Source organism: Wasmannia auropunctata, unplaced genomic scaffold (assembly GCF_000956235.1).
Source record: "Wasmannia auropunctata unplaced genomic scaffold, wasmannia.A_1.0 LD336050.1, whole genome shotgun sequence".
In the NCBI taxonomy this organism is placed as follows: Eukaryota; Metazoa; Arthropoda; class Insecta; order Hymenoptera; family Formicidae; genus Wasmannia; species Wasmannia auropunctata.
The window spans coordinates 884,489-905,341 of record NW_012026840.1 but is presented as its reverse complement, the minus strand read 5'-3'; the positions used below and the strand labels follow the sequence as shown (position 1 = coordinate 905,341).

At 41.4% G+C, this 20,853-nt stretch overlaps 3 protein-coding genes across 5 annotated transcripts; 2 read left to right on the top strand and 1 right to left on the bottom strand.

Moving 5' to 3' along the window:
- The first annotated feature begins 853 nt into the window (after positions 1-853).
- Positions 854-10,553, top strand: LOC105451535 (SH3 domain-containing RING finger protein 3). The gene is made up of 13 exons (XM_011692041.1): positions 854-1,341; positions 1,437-1,551; positions 1,646-1,744; positions 1,829-1,965; positions 2,042-2,168; positions 2,245-2,568; positions 2,715-3,019; positions 3,120-3,457; positions 3,545-3,762; positions 3,854-3,996; positions 4,504-4,671; positions 5,535-5,645; positions 5,774-10,553. Exons 1-13 carry the CDS (start codon positions 854-856, stop codon positions 5,952-5,954), a joined length of 2,754 nt encoding a protein of 917 aa, XP_011690343.1. The 3' UTR covers positions 5,955-10,553.
- Positions 10,554-13,213: 2,660 nt separating this feature from the next.
- LOC105451532 lies at positions 13,214-18,283 on the top strand. 3 transcript variants are annotated; one of them, XM_011692039.1, is made up of 6 exons: positions 13,214-13,410; positions 16,262-16,384; positions 16,489-16,761; positions 16,925-17,193; positions 17,316-17,496; positions 17,572-18,283. In XM_011692039.1, the coding sequence occupies exons 2-6, from the start codon at positions 16,295-16,297 to the stop codon at positions 17,710-17,712; spliced, it is 954 nt and encodes a 317-aa protein (XP_011690341.1). In that variant the 5' UTR covers positions 13,214-13,410; positions 16,262-16,294; the 3' UTR covers positions 17,713-18,283. The 3 variants fall into 3 exon arrangements, with proteins under 3 accessions (XP_011690341.1, XP_011690340.1, XP_011690339.1); XM_011692038.1 differs by lacking the exon at positions 13,214-13,410 and adding an exon at positions 15,313-16,093; XM_011692037.1 differs by lacking the exon at positions 13,214-13,410 and adding an exon at positions 15,313-16,110.
- On the bottom strand, positions 18,186-20,729 carry LOC105451534 (probable ATP-dependent RNA helicase DDX49). The gene is made up of 6 exons (XM_011692040.1): positions 20,573-20,729; positions 20,205-20,398; positions 19,297-19,641; positions 19,042-19,214; positions 18,604-18,959; positions 18,186-18,513 (listed from the first exon to the last, which is right to left on the bottom strand). The coding sequence occupies exons 1-6, from the start codon at positions 20,643-20,645 to the stop codon at positions 18,284-18,286; spliced, it is 1,371 nt and encodes a 456-aa protein (XP_011690342.1). The 5' UTR covers positions 20,646-20,729; the 3' UTR covers positions 18,186-18,283.
- Positions 20,730-20,853: the final 124 nt, after the last annotated feature.

Below are 20,853 nucleotides of genomic sequence, written 5' to 3'. Positions count from 1 at the left end.
GAAAGAGAGAGAAGCGGAAACGCCGCCGCGAACGGCGGAGTCCGGAGTCAACGATCGGAGTAATAAACGTCGCGCGGTAACCGTCGTCGCCGTTTGGACCTCGTCTCGTCGGCGCGGACACGGCGGATATGCGGACGGCGATGACGCGGCACCGCGGGTGCACCGCGTAGTAACCCGCCGCGTGCGGAATCGACGACGCCGCGCGATTGATCGATGCCGTGGCCGCGATGCGCGCCGAGGCCGTGCCGCCCGCGACAGCCGAGACATCGTTAATCAAGCCGTCGATTGACCGAGCGAATAGGCGAGCGTGCGTATTCCGGGGGGGACACGGGGCGGCGCAGCGCACCTTCCCTCGAGCGAGCACGAAGGGCGGATAGAGCAGGATAGAGGAAGAGAGAGAGAGAGAGAGAGAGAGTTATTGGTGGAGGAGGAGGAGGAAGAGGAGGCGGCGGAGGAGAAGGGAGAACGAGCGAGTAAAAGCGAATTGAATTCCTGCGCTCGACGGTGTAACGTACGTACGGTTACCGGAACTGCGGCCCGAGATACCCGACATATCGTCCGTTTCACTCTCCGCTACGGCGGATCGCGGGTGTCCGAGAGAGAGACAGCTTGACTGAAAAGGCGGGGAGCGGCGGGAAGGAAGGAACGAGAGCGAGAGTGAGAGGGAACAATTTGGGAGGGTTAGATGAGGGTGGGAGTACGTTTCGATAGAGCGAGTGCAAGCGCAGCGACGACGACGACGACGACGACGACGAGGAGGAATCCGGAGTAGATATACGGGACCGAGAGAGTGGGACCGATCGGGCGGCGTGCACGCGAGCCGAGCGCGAGGACCGAGAACCGCCGCTCCGCGATGGACGAGTGCATGCTCAACGACTTGTTGGAGTGCTCGGTATGCCTGGAGCGGCTCGACACGTCCAGCAAGGTGCTGCCGTGCCAGCACACGTTCTGCAAGAAGTGCCTGGAGGAGATCGTCAGCACCCACCGCGAGCTACGCTGCCCGGAGTGCCGCGTCCTCGTGGACGCCAAGGTGGACGACCTGCCGCCGAACGTGCTGCTGATGCGCATCCTCGAGGGGATGCGCAACGCCGTGCCGAAGAATCATCAGGCCAAGTCCGCCGCCGCGCTGCCGTCGTCGCGATCCACCGGCGGCACCGCCGCGCCGCAACGGCTGTTCGGCGGCCACCAGGTCGCCCCGGCGCCCATCGTCACCGGCAGCCTCGCGCCCGCGATCGCCTCCGAGCCGGCGGTGCGGCATTCCAACGCCGCCGCCAAGCAGGTGCACCTACACAATCAGGCGTACGGCAGGGCGATCTACGATTACGTCTCCAAGGTGCCAGGGTATGTATCGCACGCATTCGTGTACGTACATTTACGATTTATCGTTGCATTTTCTTGTTTTACCGTGTGAACAACGTTGCTGTTTGTTCTTGCAGCGATTTGAGTTTTAAGAAGGGCGACATAGTCATCCTCCGGAAGAAGATTGACAACAATTGGTATTTCGGGGAATGTGGCAATAATCACGGTGTCTTTCCTCTGTCTTACATTCAGGTATAACGCGAGCGTCTTGAAACGTCGAATGTTCCACCGTCTCGTGTGCCGTGAATTTAAATCTAATCGCAATTTTCTCTATCGCAATTTCCAGGTGATGACGCCTTTGACACCGCATGTACCTCAATGTAAAGCGCTATACGATTTTAGGATGATGAATGACGACGAGGATGGTTGTTTAACTTTTAACAAGGTAGCTTCACATGTCACTTTTTTCTAATTACTCGTCGTATTAATGTATCGCTGTTGTATTTATGCGAAACGAACGTATTCGCAGGGGGAGGTTATCAGCGTTATCAGAAGAGTGGACGAGAATTGGGCAGAAGGTAAACTCTTGGACAGAATTGGTATCTTTCCGCTGGCTTTCGTCGAGCTGAACAGCGTTGCCAGAGCTTTGATGAAACTCTCGACCAAGTAAGTAGAACGGTCGATCAAATATGCTGTGTTTTTTTTTTTAATGAATATACATTAATTAAAGTTTCTTAATCAGTGTACAGCCGGGACCGTCGAGGGTAGCCCCGCCAACTCCGACGAACGAGGAAACCACGCCGTTGATACCGACCGATCATTCGCGTAATGTGCAAACAACAAGTCAGTCCCGACCGCAATGTGTACAGGTACATATTTATTTCTAATCGGAGCGTCTTTATTTATAAATGCAACAAGATATATCTTGATATTGTATTTGCGTAGAACGCCACGTTACAGGTGTCCGATTCCGTCTCAAACGTGTCGTCTGGCGGCAGCTCCACGACCACCACTCCGAACACCCCCAACAGTTCGACCACGTCCAGCAGTTCCAGTACTGCCCCGAGCAGCCCCGGTAGCCCCGCGACGTCGCCGCCCGCGGTCGGCAACAGGCATAGCGTTAAACGTCATAGTTTCACTGCCGTCAATACAGGTCATCATGCACATCCCCATCATAGACATAGCGCTGAAATACTTAGTCCTCCGGTAGACAGTGCCCCTAATAACGCCAATAATAGCGGAGGCAATGAGTCATTTTCCTCCTTACAAGTAAGGAAATCACTTTTTTTTTCTCTGATCAATGCTTTCTGTGCGGATAAGCTATCGTGCGCGATCAATGCGTAATTCTCTCTCTGTTGCTTTCGCGACCGCGACATTTCTTACGCCGAACTTAAATCAATCTCCCTCTGTTCTAGACGAGCGGTAGTTGCGCGGATCATAATCTTCGTCACAGACGAAGTGGCAGTAGCGACCTCGTCCTCGCCCAGGCGTCACAAAGCACCCCCGCCGGCCAGACCACCGGCGCGTCCGGTGCGACGCATCTGCCAGCGGCGTACGTGGCGTTGTACCCGTACAAGCCCCAGAAGGCGGACGAGCTCGAGTTACGGAAGGGCGGGATTTACATGGTGACGGAACGCTGCCAGGACGGATGGTTCAAAGGAACGTCCAATCGCACCCAGAAGTGCGGAGTTTTTCCTGGAAATTACGTCGCACCCGCCAAGTAAGCGTTCACCTCCTCCTGTCTCCGTCCACTTTTGTTCGGTTGTCAACGCCCCCTTCCCCCGCGTGTCTTACGCGTCTCCGACTGTACTTTGCAGCAGATGTCAACGCGGTCTGTGCCGCGGTACTCCAAACTCGCCGAGTCAACATCAGGGCTCGCCCCTGTCGAACGCCCCGTCGAACGCCGAGTCACGTTTGGCAGTGACGTACACGAAGAGCAAGGGTCCCGCGCCGCAGCCGTACAATCCTCGCACACTGCCGCCGCCTGAATTGCCGCCGCGCGCCATCAGCCCATCCACGACGACCGTGTCCGCGTCCTGGCACGGCGCCGCTCAGTCGAATCAGGGATCGAATCAGGAAACCAGTCCGCCCCGACACAACGACCAGAATGCCACTCCGCTCGGGCGCAGTCACAGCGCGGTGATGACGGCGAATATTCGTACGTATACCTGAAGCGAATCACGCGCAAACGATTACGCTTTTTCACTGAGATTCACTACAATTGCGCCTGGTGTTCCCTTTCCAGCTTCCCCCGGCAAACAAATCGTCGTGTCGTCGTCGCTGCAACCGGCAGCGGGTATCAACAGCGCCAACAATGGCTGCAGCAGTGTCACCATTCCCGCGCCTTCCTCTTCCACGGGCGACATGAACAGGAGCCCGAATAACACTCTGATACGTGCGATCGTAGCGAGCGGTATCGAGCGGGCGAATGCAGCCGCGGCAGCGTCCAGAACCACGGAAAAGGTATCAATCCCGCGATAAGTTGTTACACGTTGTTACCGTTCGATAATATAATAACGTAGCTCATATATATATACCCACTTATAAATTACAGCCGAAAGAAAAGAAGGACAAATGCGTCTCCTTGATGCGGCGCCTGACCAATATCAAAAAGTCTAAATCGCCTCCACCTACCACGTACTCGATGGACAATCCTGTATTCGACGACGGCAATTCCGTTAATCCGATACACGTTCGGTGAGTAGTGCAGTCGGCTCGGATTATCGCGAACTTACGTGGACACGTATGTGTGTGTATTATAATCCCAAAAGTCGAGAATAGCATTGATCTTTTATTTGCACGTTTTGATAATTGACATCTTGTTTGACACATGTCCCATCTAAATACCCAGCTAATTTCCGTATGCACATACATGCATTTATTGTGTACATTTATACGAAGATCGTGTTCTCAGATATGTGCGCGCGTATGAATGTTCGTCGTAAAATGTTAGTTTAAGTGTGTTTAAAAGCGCTACGTTTTTCGTTTTTTTTTTGTTGCTAAGATCGTTGCATGATCGTTGCATCGCCGTTACGCACACGTGCAGAGTAGATAGACAAGCGGCTAAAACAGCCGCATCACGGATAACGTAAATGTTCATCATGCTTTGTGCGGCATGACACAAATTGCACGCCTTGAAATGTTTCTCTAATATATTGTGTATTGGGACGGGGTGGGTGGGGCGGGTCGAATTGACAATCGCAGATCGGGATCTTGCCCAAGTCAGTTGCTACAGGTGGTATCCACACAGGAATTAAATGCTTCAAACAGCCCACACCGCTTATGCCCGGGCTCTGTGCAGGGGCACGTCACGTCCTCACAGAGACTGAAATACAAGGAGAGACCCTCCTTACCAGTGTCAGTGACTCAGAGGTTAGTCGTTTGTGTAATTATAAATATGAACCGGCCTCTCTAAATTCGCGAAACTCTTTCCTCGCGTACATTTTGCCAGCAGACAAATTATAATTATGCATTAAATATAAAAGGAACAATTTTTTTTTGCAATAACGTTAAAAAAGTTGCGACATCATTTATATTTTACAAGTAACACAATTGTAATATTTGTTTGCTTGAATGAAGATACAGGATGGCAAATTATTCGGTGATAAACTGTCCTAATATAAAATTAATATCTTCTTTTTTTTAAGCAGTCATTTCTTAATTTTTACGGCGAAGACACACTCCATGTGTAAGTCAGTATACGCATTTGAGAATTATATAATTCTGTCATACTTATTTCCTTTTTTTTTTTACATTAATATTTGCAATTTATTGCGAGGTAGAACTGCATTTTTCATTTTAAGGTAAGCTTAGAAAAATCTAGGCCACATACATTTTACGTTGCCTACGTAACTAACGTATATAGATATTTTTTTATATATCACAGAATTATAGCACGCTCTCTCGCACAAGGTAAATTTTATTTCATATTGCAATTTAGTTTAGAGAAACATTGATTGCAGATACTTTGCATGTTCAGAAAATCCCGAATGTGATATAACTGATAGATATTTATTAAATGTTTGTTACACAGCCCGTTAATAATTCTCTGTGCAAAATGCCACGATTTAAATATTTTCCATTTATTTACGCTTGTGTGATGCTGAACCGTTTGGTATATATAACGTTAGCATTTCGTATATATTTCGTATTCATATAACAAATTGTCACCGCAATTTCTCTGTATTGCAGCGACAACCTTGTCATACATTGACTCTTTTTTTTTTCGCATTTAGATCCAACGAATCTGGCGCAATGGTATGCTCGACCGGAAACCATCATCGCAAGAGTAATTCGCTGGACGCTGGAATGGGAAAGCAAATGAAGCAGCAATCGTCGCGCGACCGGTGGGTAATAATTTCGCTCCCTCCCTCAAACCCCCGTGTTTAACTGTCGTCAACTTTCGCCCGTTAGTCACAAAGATTACAACGTTCCCCCCGGTCGCGTTTCGATGATAACTGTGTTTAAATTTCAGCACGGGCTACAGATTCCGTTGTATCGTACCGTATCCACCTAATAGCGAGTTCGAGCTGGAGCTCCGCGTGGGGGACATAATATACGTGCAGAAGAAGCGCGACGACGGATGGTACAAGGGCATGCAGCAGCGTACCGGCCGCACCGGGCTGTTCCCGGCGAGTTTTGTGGAAGCTTTCTGAGACCCGACGCAAGGTCGCCTAGTGTTAGAAACTTGTATATAACTTGGCCTTTCTTGTGTAAGTATTTTACACAACATATATTCAGAGATCCGGGGGATTCCATCCCCCGGGATAGAGAGCGTCACACGCGTATCGTGCTACACACGCGTGCTCGTTGCCGTTTGAGATATACTCTCTGAGATATCATCGACTGCGAAAAGCGATTCCGGTGCGATGCACGGCGCGTATACACACGTCACGCATGCATGCCGTATTATTTCGAGCTGTGCAATATAACGTACAGATGCGTGAACTTAATGGGCCATTAATTAATTAACGCGTTTTGTAATAAACACGCGTAAGTGTAAGTGACCGACGACGCGTCGAGCTAATGAATGCGTGAATCGTGCGGTGGGTGCAATAGGGAATTTTAGCGCGAAATAATTACGCCGTAATTTTGCATGTAAATACGTATACCGCGGGAAGTGGGTGTGGAGAGGTGTGACGAAGGGTAGTGACGAACACGACGACGCGGAAACTACTCGGAACTTATACTGCCATCGGTTATGTAGGCGTGCGTAACTGTAACGAGAATAACGAATTCATTTTTTTTTTTTCGCGCGACGTTTACTGCCATTTGCGAATCGTAAGGGAAAGAATATCGGTTTCCCGCGGTTTTCAAGCCGCTGATTTTCGGAACTTGCTGTCTTCTTTCGATACGCGCGCGAAAACGTGTAAAAGAGATTAATATATGGGTTGTGTAATAATCATGCTTATACGCGCGTGAAGCCGTTCACACATGACAATTAAAAGTGAAATTATGGAACAAACAAACAAAAAACGAACGAAATTGCATACGGAGAAGAGGGTTCTTTTTAGAAAAATTTAAATATCTCGGGGGGAGGGAGGGAGGCAGGGAGAGGGCAAACGCAAACGTAGACTGATACGAGACTATATGTCTATGCGATGATACGCTTAAATTGTTTCAACGTGTCGAACGTTGGAGTTGTTCTTCCGATTGTCTCGATAGGATCGTACTTGTAATGCAGTTGATAGAAAGTTGAAATTCCATCATTTCAGCTAACTGAAAGTTGAAATTCCATCATTTTTTACTTCAACGAGGGATTTAAGTGCATTATCGCACGGACGTTTTATAGGCTTGAACCTGAGATATTTAGAATTATACATTTGATCCATATTTATTGTCGGTTACTACTGGGTTTTATATAATTTTCTCTTCCCTAATCTGCCATTGTAAATCGACTTATTTGCCGCCGATATCTTATTATGCTTATATATATCAAAAAATATATACTATAGGAGAGGCACAACCAGTAATTTAATTATTGACATTATTTAAGACTGGACTATGTTTTGGAATTGTTAGTCGAGATTATAAGTAAATGTTCTTTCTTAGCGGATATATCCGATTATATACCCCCCGCCGTACAAAGGGAGATGTTCTATTTTAACGAACAATTTCGGATCGTTATATAGGCAATTTAGCTAAGATATTTAGAAAATGGCCTTGATACGCGCAATGTTGATGTATTATTATATATACTTTGTATACACCATTTTATAACTCGATTTATAACTTGTTTTCTAATTTATAAAGTCACGCAGGCATCCATGGCGTAATGACAAGTTAGTTAATTCGGGATGACGAATACGAAAATATCCAATAAATTAAAGTGCTTCCATTATCTGATTAGTGATGATCAGTATGTAGATGTAAATTTTGTTACGTTCTTTATATTTTCTATTATTATTATTATTCTTATTAATTATACAAGTTTGCGCAATCGGTTTTTATAAATCTTTATACATACGCCGTTAAAAGATGTTTTATTGATTACGATTATTATTGTATTAATTATACTACTTTTAGAGTTTATGAATTAAGTCGCAAAACCTTATGTCGATGTACCTTATTTCGATATGTTATTCAATAATTATATACATCAAATTGTACATACATTACGCGTGTATAAATACGTAGAGAGGTATACTTGTATATATTATATAATGTATATTCATAATGCTCAATTCATTAACGTTTATGCATAAGTAATCTACATTTATTGAATTTAAACACGTGTATTGTACATGTGTAAACAAGGAATCTACACATGTCGTACACAATATAATTTCGATATCGCATATGTATACGCGTATACGTATATATCCCGAGGACATGTATTTAATATTAATTATGAACATTTAATGGCGCACTTGCATGTAATTTTATTGTAACTTGATATTATAGGAGTTTGCAGATGTCCCATTGTCCGACTAGGCAGTCCAATGTACACAACGAACAATATTACAATATTATAATACAGAGACGTAGAGAATATTGCACAATATATTATAAAGACGAAAGAGGCAATTCACTTGGAGAGCAAAAGAGAAAGTATTGTTCATAAGTTACTTTCTCTTTCGGAATTTCTAATCAAAATTTTTATCATTAACTTTATATTAAAGTAACACTCAACCGCGTATTATTAGAACATTCTTAGTTTTGTATTATGCTTCTAACTCTGACCAACGTGTGCTTAAGACGTTGCGCATGTAATCGTGGCATCTGCGAAATCCTATAGTGTGAAGAATTTTGTTGTCCTCGTTGAAATGCAAAGCAAACAAATATCAGAAAACCATTTATGTTTATTGCGCAACGATTGCAAAAGAGGTAACAAGTAAGCGATCCACCTCTGTCCGCGCGGATCGAGGAAAGAGCGTTGCCGTAAATGTGCGAGTGAATAATTTTCTGTGGCCATCAAATTATAGAGAATAGAATTTAGAAGAATTAGAGTAATCGATAAGAATTACGAAACTTATTGATTATGTTAACGAGGGTACACATTACCGGTACGAGGAAAGTGTGACTTAGAGATTCTGAACGTTCTATATGCGCGTACGGAGAGATATGTAATTTTATAGCTATTCATCCGGATGGAGACAAAGGTGGCTGGATATATTTTTTTATGTCAGTCACTTTGGCGTGAAAAACAAAAAAAAAGTGAACGACCGATCGACCATAGGATCGAATTTAATCGAATCTAGAATTATGATATAGTCAGGAAAAAAAAAAGATATCTCTTACACACTCTTTACGCGAGGGGCCACACTGCGCATGCTGTAACAAAATTCGGCAGTCTATTGTAGCGCGATATTTAGAAATCGGAGGAAAGATAGGGAATAAAACGCGAGATACATATATTATATACATATACATATTTATATGCAAGAAAAACTCGTCTAATTTGTGTTCACGCGGATCATTGGGAAATCATTATACCGTATCTTATACAAATTACTAATGTGTCATACGCACAACGTTAATGTTCTTGCATTTCGATCTTGCATATCCATCCCCGAATGAAGAACACGAATTTTCGTATTTCGACGAAACGGTTCTTGTTTTACGGCTCTTTCGGTTCTGTTCCGTGACGATTAAATTACATATACCTTATGTCCTACTGGAAGAAACTGCGTAGAGAAACTATTTATACACAGGCATACATATGTGTGTTTTATATGACGTATAATTAAGTAATTTATTATTAATGGCTTGCAAAGAGAAGTCACTGCTAAGTTGCGGGTAGTACATCAGATTGGCTGTAACGAGACGGGGAGGTGTGAGAGAGAGAGACTATAATTATTATCGTCGCTACTTTACATCGCGCGCGCAACACAAGATCAGGCGTGACACGACACGTGTAAGATCAACTTCCGCGTGATTATCTCGATCTTGATTTAACATCGTTTGTATTTGCATAAGGAGAATCACGAGTGTACGAAATACGTTTTTTTACAGTCTTAAATCAATAAGCAAGTGTGCAATATGATTAACATCTCGATGGATTAGCGTCTCTGTGGATTGTAAATAAGTTACTGCGCAATCTGACGTTCCCGTGACGGGTTTTTGCGGTAAAAGAAAGAAAAGATCATGTCATTTAAAGCTATACTCTCGTATACATAGAGACGACGACTCTCCTGCTGTTTTGCGCAGAGTGATCGGTATTCTGTCTAGGTTGCAGAGCAGGTACACGTAGCGTAGGAATGTAAGACAAAGATCCGAGTCAAGAGCCTTCGTTTAGACCAAATGTGTTTCTAGCACTTCTTTCGTAAGGGGGGGGGGAGGGGGGAAAAACTTTAGAATAGTCATTATACATATACCGATTACTACCGATACTACCTTTACACGCTACTTACGCTACTCGGTATTTTGTCACTAACGTAACGATGTTCCAACAAATTTATGTCGATGTTGTGTCCAAGCGTAATTTACACGTATTTACATAGGTATCGTTTAATATTTAAATAGCATACGAAACCTGTAATAAAATCCTTCACGTGGCTACCACAAATGTCGGGGTCTCTCTCTGTGTGTGTGTGCGTGCGTGTGCGTATGTGTGTGTGCGTGTGTGTGTGTGTGTGTCCCAAATCAGTCATTTCTATTTGCCGTACTCGTGAAGTTGATTCGCTACGATCGATTATGTCATATTAAATTTGATTTAATAGATCGTAAATAATTATTTCAACAGAAAATTAGAAATCGATCAATTTCGTGCAATCAAAGAGTTTATTGGAATTATTAAACAGGGAAGAAATATATATATGTGTATATTCCTTTTTTTTTTAATGTATAAATTTATGTAGTTTCTTAATTTGGCGCGAAACCGATCGATGTGCTGAATCCTTTGAACTGCCTCAGAACAGCATATAGAAAGTTGAAGCCGGGCGTAGTCCGTATTGTATTATTGCAGTTTTGACAGACGTGCACCTACTCCGTTCCAGTGCTGTAAAAACTGCTATACATGGAGATATCTAAGTGAAAAAGCATAATTTAAGCACCTTATTTAATCAAAATACTATAAATTTAGCTAAAAATATAATATTGACGTATTAAGTATTTTAACGGTCGAGATGTTTATATTATGTTTTTAACATTATATAGCAGCCTTTAGTATAATCAAATCAAATTAGTGCAAATGATCGAATTCGTTATTGCTACAGATACCATTATCATTTTTTCCACATTTATTATTTTAAAGGTAGAATAATTTTTTAAAAAGCTTTTTTTAGCACACAGCAGAATGTTTCGTATTAATATATTAATGAAAGCTTGACAAAAGCAATATTATATCTCAGTAATGCCTCTGAAATAAAATCGGTAATGGTATCAGCCATTATATTTATTATATATTATTTTACCATTATTTTGCTAATGTTGTAATTAGTTTCGATTTTTCCCCAAATACGGAGGGGACGCGCGTAAATAATAGACGAAGTTGTTTCATTTTTTTTTTTCCGTGACCGCCGTATTTATTTGACGTTTGACTACGCATCGATGCCATTCGTGCCGGCCACTTTAATGCAACAGCTGGTAGTCTTGATGTAGAAGCGCTTCTTTGCACGCGAGCGTATCAATTGAGCCCTGTCGGGAGTTTATTAAAGTTATTTAACACGGTCCTTTACGCACCGATGTACAGTTAACTGCACGTAAGATGCTATCTGGGACGCGGTATTCTTCCATCTCTGTTGCGTATGAATAATATAAATTTGCAAAGAACGCGTATTTTATGTACATAAAATTATAATAATTATATATTCCACACAGTGTGAAACATTCCAGCAATATCGCAACAACGTTGTAAGCTTTCTGTATTTAACTGGAATGCTACTATGATATTGCTGAAATATTGTCTGGATAATATATAATAATTATATATATATATATATATATATATAATTAAAACAAATATATAATAATCAAAAAAATGATTCAAAAAATTCCAAGAAACGAGCAAATTAATACAATATGATTGTAAAAATTAAAAATTTCTTTACTTAAACCTATCAATAAAAAACTATGTTTCGACTATACGGAGTCTCCCTCAACTGAGAACTTTACACATTAAGTCAAATAAATAAACACAAATTAAAATAAATTAAAAAATAGCACATAGTCACGTATTATAAAATAATTGAAAACGTTTATAATTGACGCGAATATAATCTTCCCTCACGATTATAAGCGTGTTTATTGTAATATACAGTCTCTCGTTATTTTATAATACGTGACTATGTGCTATTTTTTAATTTATTTTAATTTATATTTATTTATTTATTTATTTATTTATTTACTTAACTTAATATGTGAAGTTCTTCGTTGATGAAGATTCTGCGTAGTCGAAACGTATTATTGTTTTTTATTGATATGTTTAAGTAAAGGAATTTTTAATTTTTACAACTATATTGTATTAATTTGCTCGTTTCTTGACCTTTTTAAAAATCATTTTTGTTTGTTAATTTCACACACAAGCGTGTTTTTTTAATATATAATATTTATTGTAATTTGCAATTATAAACATTTCCAATCTCAATGAATTTTAAACGAATTCGGTCGCCGAATTTCTGCGTTTTTTTTTAAATAGAAATGATAAGTATTTTATCCTTTGAACCAATGAAATTTCGTATTAATATTAATACGAAATATTAACACGTCTGAACGGTTTCTGAAATCAAGGTACTTATATAAGATTAAATGATGTTTCCGAATCTCCGTGAGTCGATTAACGCGCATCGTGAGCAAAATAATATTTAATCTGGAATATTCCCACGAAATTTCGTATTAATATATTAATACGAAATATTAATACATTTGAATCGGTTTCTGAAATCAAAGTACTTTATATAAAATTAAGTGATGTTTCCGAATCTCCGTGAGTCGATTAACGCGCGTCGCGAGCAAAATGATATATAATCTGGAATATTCTCATCTTCCTTCTCATTTATTGATCACGCGATGAAAGAACTTTTACGTAATCGTATGATCAAAAGCATTTTTTTTCCTAAGGAGGAATAAAAACGCTATAAATTTATTCGAACATGACATTTCTTCGTGAATAGTTAGAAAATATATAAAAACTGGATAAGGATCGATATTTAAGAAGGAATCCTGTTGTGTTTAACGATTTCGGGAATCGAGAAACTTTTTTCATTTTTATGCGTACACGGTTGCAACGTAGACAAAAGACTTCTAATATTAGTTAGAGCATATATACTAGAGCATTATAGAGGTCTTATAGAGACGCGTGTCGAGAGCAGATTACGTAGAAATCTTGAAATTCCACGACGACAGTCGGCCCGGCGCGGCATCGTAACAGTACACACGGCGTGTACGCATACGTACGTGTGCTGCACGCCGAGCGGCGCCTGGAAATCACAGCGTCACCGGTGACTCAGGACCTTGAGGATCTATTTAGCGGAGAACGGCGTCCCGCTTGAAGAAATCTCATGCACGGGACACGCGGCGGCGGGCGCAAGTGCAAAACGCAGACGATCGCCACCACGGTTGTTCGCTGGTGTTAAGTAACTCGGACATGCGACAAAAGCCGTCCGACCGCTCGTCCGACTGGCTCGCCGACTGGTGGATTGCGAAGCGTCGTCGACCGGACCTTGCCTCGCCGTAAGTAATTTGCTGAATAAAACCGCCGAGAGGCTGCATCGTCCCGTCGTCGTTTCACGCGTATTTCTCATTTGCAAGTGCAAAAAAAAAAAATATTGGCGCAAAGTCAATGGGATATGTCACGCGTAGGGATGCGTAAGCCGCGCGGGACGTGGCAAATAAATATTTCCTCGCTTCCTTCGACCGTTGACCTCGTCGTGGGACAACGACGGTTGAATCGCGCTCGAGCGAGCTCTCTTTATCGTTTTCTTCGTTTTATTTTTTTCGCAATTTTGCGGTAGAGCGCGGCCGGGAACTGGTTCTCGTACTGCATACAACGTTTATCCATAAATCAGATGTGATGACTCGTGATAACTTGCAATTTTATATTTATTATTAGAAATACTGATATATGTACATATATATATAGATAGCAATAAATTCTTGAAGCGTGAAAACTTAAAACGAAAAATTAATCGAGATACAATACTATCAGTCTTGCCTAAATCTATTAGAATCGTATATTATTCTAATAGATTTAGGCAAGACTGATATAGTATTGCATCTCGATTAATTTTTCGTTTGAAATTTTCACGCTTTAAGAATTTATTTCTCCAAGCAGTTTTACATTTTTACATATATTTTACATATATTTTACATATAATAACATTATCAGTATATAACAAAAAGTACAGAGTGTCAAATGAAAATGACACTATTAAACCTTATAGTATCTTGTCGATTTTCACTTTTCACGTTTTCATCCTAGAGAAAACGTTACACGATCGTTACTCAGAAATATTAATGTTATTGCCATCACGTTTGATATTTTAATATTTTATGCTCATATCGAAATTACGATTCAACAATCATATAATTTCGAAGTTATCGAAACATGACTTTGTAGCTAAATCACAGTCAAAAGTCATGATTAACATCGAGTTGATGTCTTCGTATACAAATCGCTCCATTGTTTGCTAATTATAGAACGTATTGGAAAAACAATTTTTAAATCAAATGTACATTTCATTCATTTTAAATATGTACAGTCGTGGACAGATCGATTGCGACACTTTTTTTTTCTAGGTTTCAAAACGCACTAATATTTTGCAAATGCGAACCGCACGATTGGTGTTATACTGTCTAATTTAGACTAAAGAATAAAGATAGTACATCGTGGCTCGCATTTGCAAAATATTAGTTACCTATAAATATATATTAGATATCGTATATTAGAAACCTATAAGAAACCTATATTAGAAACCTATAAAAAAAGTGTTGCAATACCGATCTGTCCACGACTGTACACCAGCAGTAATCTTATTAATTATACTTTTAAATAAGACTAATGAACATGTTGTTTGCCTTCTGTCAAGGCAATGATAACATAATTTTTATACTAAGGATTTCCGCGTACCTACTTTTCCATCTTCTCGAAAAGTACAAATTTCACAAGTGGAGTTTATATTCGTGTGAAAAACGTGTAAAGAATGCGCGCGGGTGAGAAGGGTAGAACTTCTTTCGAAATACACCATTCAGCGTACTTCACGTGGCTCTTTCCCTCCCTTCCGCATTTGTTCGCGACACTTTTGAAGTCCACTTCAGACGATCTATTAGAATTCAGCCTTCACAGAGGAATCTATATACGTGAGACGCGTTCCCGTCTATCATTTTTTGCACCGTATATTTCGCATTGTAATGCATATTTTTTATACACGCGTGCGTTCTGATTCTTCCGCCTGATTTTCTCGTATTACACTTCGTAGAAAATTCGTCTCCTATAACGAGAGCGGACTTCGTCGCGACGCTCGCGAGCGCAGACGCGGAAGTGCGCGCACACGCTCTGCACGCACCCCCGGGGAAAAAAATAGGGGGATCCGGTCGCACGGCACGGCGCATTGTAACGCGTATGCCTGGCCTGCGTATATATCGCGGCCTCGCGTCTCGCTGCAGCGGACGCGCCCGGGAAGATTCCGTCGCCGCCAGACGACGCGCGTATACTCTCGTTCCGATTGATATACCGGGGTTGACACACCGGAACTGTCGTCGCCTATTGTAATAGATAAATTCGATAAATACTCGCTGCACACACTTTATCGCCGCCCGACGAGAGTCCGCCGTCACATAGGAACCTCGGACTTTACACGCGAGTTATTACGATAACGATTGATAATTACTCGTCCTTCGTGGTTTTTTTTATCCAGACGTTTTGCACGTATAATAAAGGCATAAGTATACGCGCTACCGCGTGCGTGGCACGTTGTGTGCACGTGCTAAAGGCGTGCGCGTGTACCGTAGGCACCGCAGCGTTACAATTTTGGCAATCCACCATCAGTCGACGTCGTGGTGTCGGCCGTGAGGTACAAATGGCGGCATTGATCGTCGCTCCGTTCGAATAACCGAGAGAGAAAGTGAGAGAAAATCGCTTGCCGAGACAAAGAATGCAAATTATTTCGACTAAGTGGAATTTGATCCTTTTGAAGCGGCACGAAGAGTGAGAGAGAGAAAAAAGAGAGAGAGAGAGAAAGGAAAGGTGGAAGGTGGGAGATGAGATAATTATGAGATATAATCGACAAACCAATCCTAAGGGATCGTCGATTATGCAGAGTCGGCAGAACCACTGAACCCGCTGAACCAATAAACGCACAGTGGTGGTACTCGTCCGGGTTGTCTGCCGGGTGGAATCTTTAAAGGGAATCGATTGGTAAAGATATTGATCGTGTGTGTACATATTAATATTAATGATTACAATATAAACTCCGAATTTAGAGATCTCGACGTTCCGCGTAAACCGTCATTTTCATTGTGCTGTACGAAGGAATTTTCCACACAGGAAGTAATTAATAATTTATTATATCTCGTTGTGTTATAGGTGTACGAGAGAAACGGAAGACTCTTTATCACAATGATGGTCAGGCCTTTGTGCAATGTCTTCTCGGCGAGGCAGATTAGCCTGTGCGTGCAGTCGCAGCTATCAAGACGTAACCCATATTCGGTAATTTATTTTTCCCATTTGCAATTGCAATGATAAGAAGCAAATCGCTTCGAAACAATTGTGTGTTTAATCGTACACTCGCTGTTATCATATATTTCTCTCAGGGTATCGGACAATTGACACGCTTGTTATCATCGCATCATGTCTCAAAGAATATTGAGTTTCTCACACAAGATAATCGTATCATCTCGTCTAAGAATGTTGCACGAAACATAAGTGTGACAAACAATCGTCCTTTGTTAGTTATTCTTACCTGGCTGTTATCAAAGCGACGACACGTTATGAAGTTTGTTAATTTATACATGGAACAAGGCTTCGACGTAGCAGTGGTATCTCTCACGCCTTGGCAACTTATGTGGCCTACGAAGGGCTCTAGAGTAAGTATATATACGTTATATATATTGCATGTCAAAACATCCTGCTTTACAGATTTATTCTGTAATTCTTAACGACACTGTCATTTTAATTTAAGTTTACAGAATAGATCTGGCTTTAAGTGAATTTTAGTCCATTTACAATCTTTGAATTACTTGTTTCCAGCTAGTGGCAGCAGATCTGCTGACTTTCTTAAAGCAGAACGAAAGCTACCAACAAATTCTGTTACACGGATTTTCGGTGGGCGGCTACATGTGGGGTGAAGCTTTGGACTTGATAGAAAGCAATAAGGACCAGTACTGTAACATTACAGACAGAATTGTTGGACAGGTGTGGGACAGTATAGCTGACGTCAGTCAGATCGCAATTGGTCTCCCTCGCGCGGTATTCCCGAAAAACATGGTGTTGCAGTCCATGCTACAGAAATATGTCGAGTAAGTAGAGACAGAGAGAGAGAGAGAGAGAGAGAGAGAGAGAGAGAGAGAGAGAGAGAGAGATCCAAATATCTCAAAAAATAAATATCTAAAAATAAATCTAATATCAACGTTACTTTCAGATATCATATGAAGACATTCCATCAGCAAGCGACACAATATTACATTCGATCCAGCCAGATATTTCATTCTGCCAGTGTGCTACGCGTACCAGCATTGCTGTTTGTAAGCAAAACCGACCCCGTCGGAGCTGTAACCAGCAATTTATCGGTGCGCGACAACTGGGAATCTTTAGGCATAAAGGTAAGGTATTCACGTTCGCTGGCTATCACGAAGGGACTCGCGTAAGAGGATTCACACGTGGCATTTATGTTACAGACGTACGTGAAGATATTCGACGAGTCGCCGCACGTTGCCCACTTCTACACGTATCCCAAGGAATACGTGGCCGAGCTCTACGCCTTCTTACAAAAGTTGAACTTAATACAAAACGAAGAGAAGATTAGAGCGCGTCTCTAAGTATCTCGAAAGCGCGCCGCAGTGTTTTTTTTTACACACGTAGACGTATTTTTTATATGCAGTTGCCTTTTCAATTACAATTTACTTCGTACATTTGTAACATTTAGCACCTGCCACATAATATACATAGACAATAGATGATTTTTTTGTATATTTAAACTTGTATGAAACTTTTGCAATCGACGCGAAGTTTGATGACACTGAAATAATACGGTTTTAAAAACGGTTTTAGAAATATATATTAATATATATATCTTAATCATATTTTTATACATTTTACCTTTGAAATAATTATGCACATAGCACAAATATGTGCATTATTATCTTTTATTACTTAAATACAAATTAATATATTTGGGTCCAAGATATACAACGTATTTTCATATCTTTTTTCTTTAAGAGAGAGAAAAGAGATTTTCACACATCTTTTTCTTTAACGAGTCTTAAGTTAAACAAGTACGGTGAAAAGATAACATTAGTATTACTTATTATTGTATCACGAGTTACATGACAGAGGCATAAGTGTGTTGTACATTTGGTGTGTCTTTTATTACATATATTTTATTACATATCAGGTCGTTTTAAGTCTCAGAGACTTTTTTTTTCTTTTCTTCTTACATTCCTGTTTCTCCTTGACGATATCTGCCTCATCCGGCGATTGGCCCCCTTCCAATTCTTCCAAGATTAACTTTTTTCGCTTATTGATCATCTTCTTTTCGTAAAAGTCAGTCTCGTCCAATTTGATTTCCGCTTCCCGTTTTGCCACCGATATTTGCGTCAAGATCGTAACAATTTCTTTATCTAGTATCAATTAAGAGATAACCAGATGAAATTTTGAATCACTTTTATCAAAAAGGGAGCACAAAAACGCAAAGTAAAACATGTACTCACCGTCTACCTTGTATTCCGTTAACTTGGTACCTATGGCGTCCTCGATCGCGTGCAATAATTTGATATCGTGTGGCGTTATCAAGCTTATCGCCATACCATTTTTACCGGCGCGAGCCGTTCTACCGACTCTATGAATGTACTCCTTCGGTACATTCGGCACTACGTGATTGACGACCAATTGTACCGTGGGGATATCCAGACCTCTCGCCGCGACGTCGGTGGCAATTAATATCTGTACGTGATTTGACTTGAACTTATTTAGCGCCGCCAAACGTTCCTTTTGCCTTATCATCGCGTGAAGAGCCACATTGGCAAATCCAACGTCGTTCAACGTCATGGATAATAATTGGCAGTGCCTAAATAATGATATGTGATTAGATCCAAATGCACAATTTCTCCTTTACCATCTTACATGACGGGAAACAATTGTTATTTTACTTGCAGGTATCCGTGAATATCATGATAGAGCCGTTCTTGTCCGTGGCGCGAAACGTCCTAATCACCTCTACCAGATACGAATCAAGCACATCCCTAGGACACAACACGTAACGTTGATCCAATTCCCTCACAGTGGCAATACCAGCGTCGTCTTTCTCTTGCCACGTAAAAACCTGGAGTTAAAAAATTCTATTCACGCCGATCGTAACGCGATACAATATATAATACATGTATGATTGTACTGTCGAAATGCACCTTTTCGGAAGCTATTTGCCTCACTTTGTCAAGCGTGTCGGTCATTGTAGCACTGAAGAACAATACTTGTTTCTCCTTGGGCAATGCGGCAAATATTTTCTTAAGCTGCTCGTCGAAGTGGCCACCGAGCAGCCTGTCGGCTTCGTCCAGCACTAGAAATTTGATCCTCTGCAAGGAGAACGTATCGCAGCTGTCCAAATGATCCGCCAGTCGGCCTGGCGTGGCTACAACTATATGCGGCCGTTTCGACAACTCCAATCCTTGCTCCATCATGTCCATGCCGCCGACGATTACACATTTCTTCAGATTGACAGCCTTGCCAATGGCGGCGAATTGATCGGCAATCTAAAATAATCCCATTAAATTTAATAAGATTTATTGTAATTAATTGCAAGAATGATACATGTACAAAATTATTCTCTATTATTTCAAATCTAAAATTACTATGTACATTACTTGTGGAACAATCTGACATGTATATATCTTGACATATCCTATACAAGATGATTTATATTACAAGTAATATAAGAAATTTTAAATCTTCTAAAATTACTATATTACTTATGGAAGAATCTAACACACATCCTGACATATCCTATACAAGAAGATTTACATTACAAGTAACATAAGAAAGTCTTAGAACATATATTACTGGAAGAAGAATAGAGTGCTGAATGTGAAGCCAACATCTGTGTGAGAGAGAAAGGTATAGATTCCCAATTGTATGTAATGCCCATTCAGCCCCCACTCAGCCCATTTTGCCTAATTTCTTATTTTTCTAAAATCTTTTAAAAAAAATGAAAAATGGGGCTAAGTGCACAGATATTGGCTTCAGCTCGAAGCATGGACGGTATAGGCGATTCTCCTTTCATTAATATATGTTCTAAGAAGAAAGTAGAATTTCTCGCCTGAAAGGCTAGTTCCCTCGTTGGTGTCAACACAAGAGCAAATATGCCATACGGATCCTCGCATAACTTTTGCAAAATAGGCAGGGCGAATGCCATCGTTTTGCCGCTGCCAGTCTTCGCGCAGCCTATGCAATCCTCGCCCATCAGTATTCGAGGGATGCAATTCTGCTGGATTGGAGTCGGTTTACTCAAGCCTAAAACAAATTATAGCCGTGTACTTTCCTGAAACTGTCAATTTCGCAAAAATTCGTGCGTCTCGAATAATCCATCAAGTGCGCCTTGTAACGTGCAATGCTGTATCGGAGCATGCTTTGAAAAAAAAAGTTTCTTCGTAATAAATTATTGAATTCTTATCGAAGATTATTTACCCATAGACTGGCATTGCGCGAGGAGCCAGGAATTCAGCTTCAAGTCCGAGAAATCTTTAACTTCCACGCTCATGTTGTAACGTTGCTGCGTCTCGCGATGTCGACCGATGCTGACTCCAGCTGACTCGAGCTCATTCTTAGCACGTGCGTGCAGTCATATTTGTTGTCACTTTCGAGCATCGTTATCTTCCGTTGGTAAGTTAGATTCCCTTCGTCGATCCCCTTATCGATTGAGTGATGAGTTACGGGCGACATCTCGGCGAACACGTGGTATCGCACTC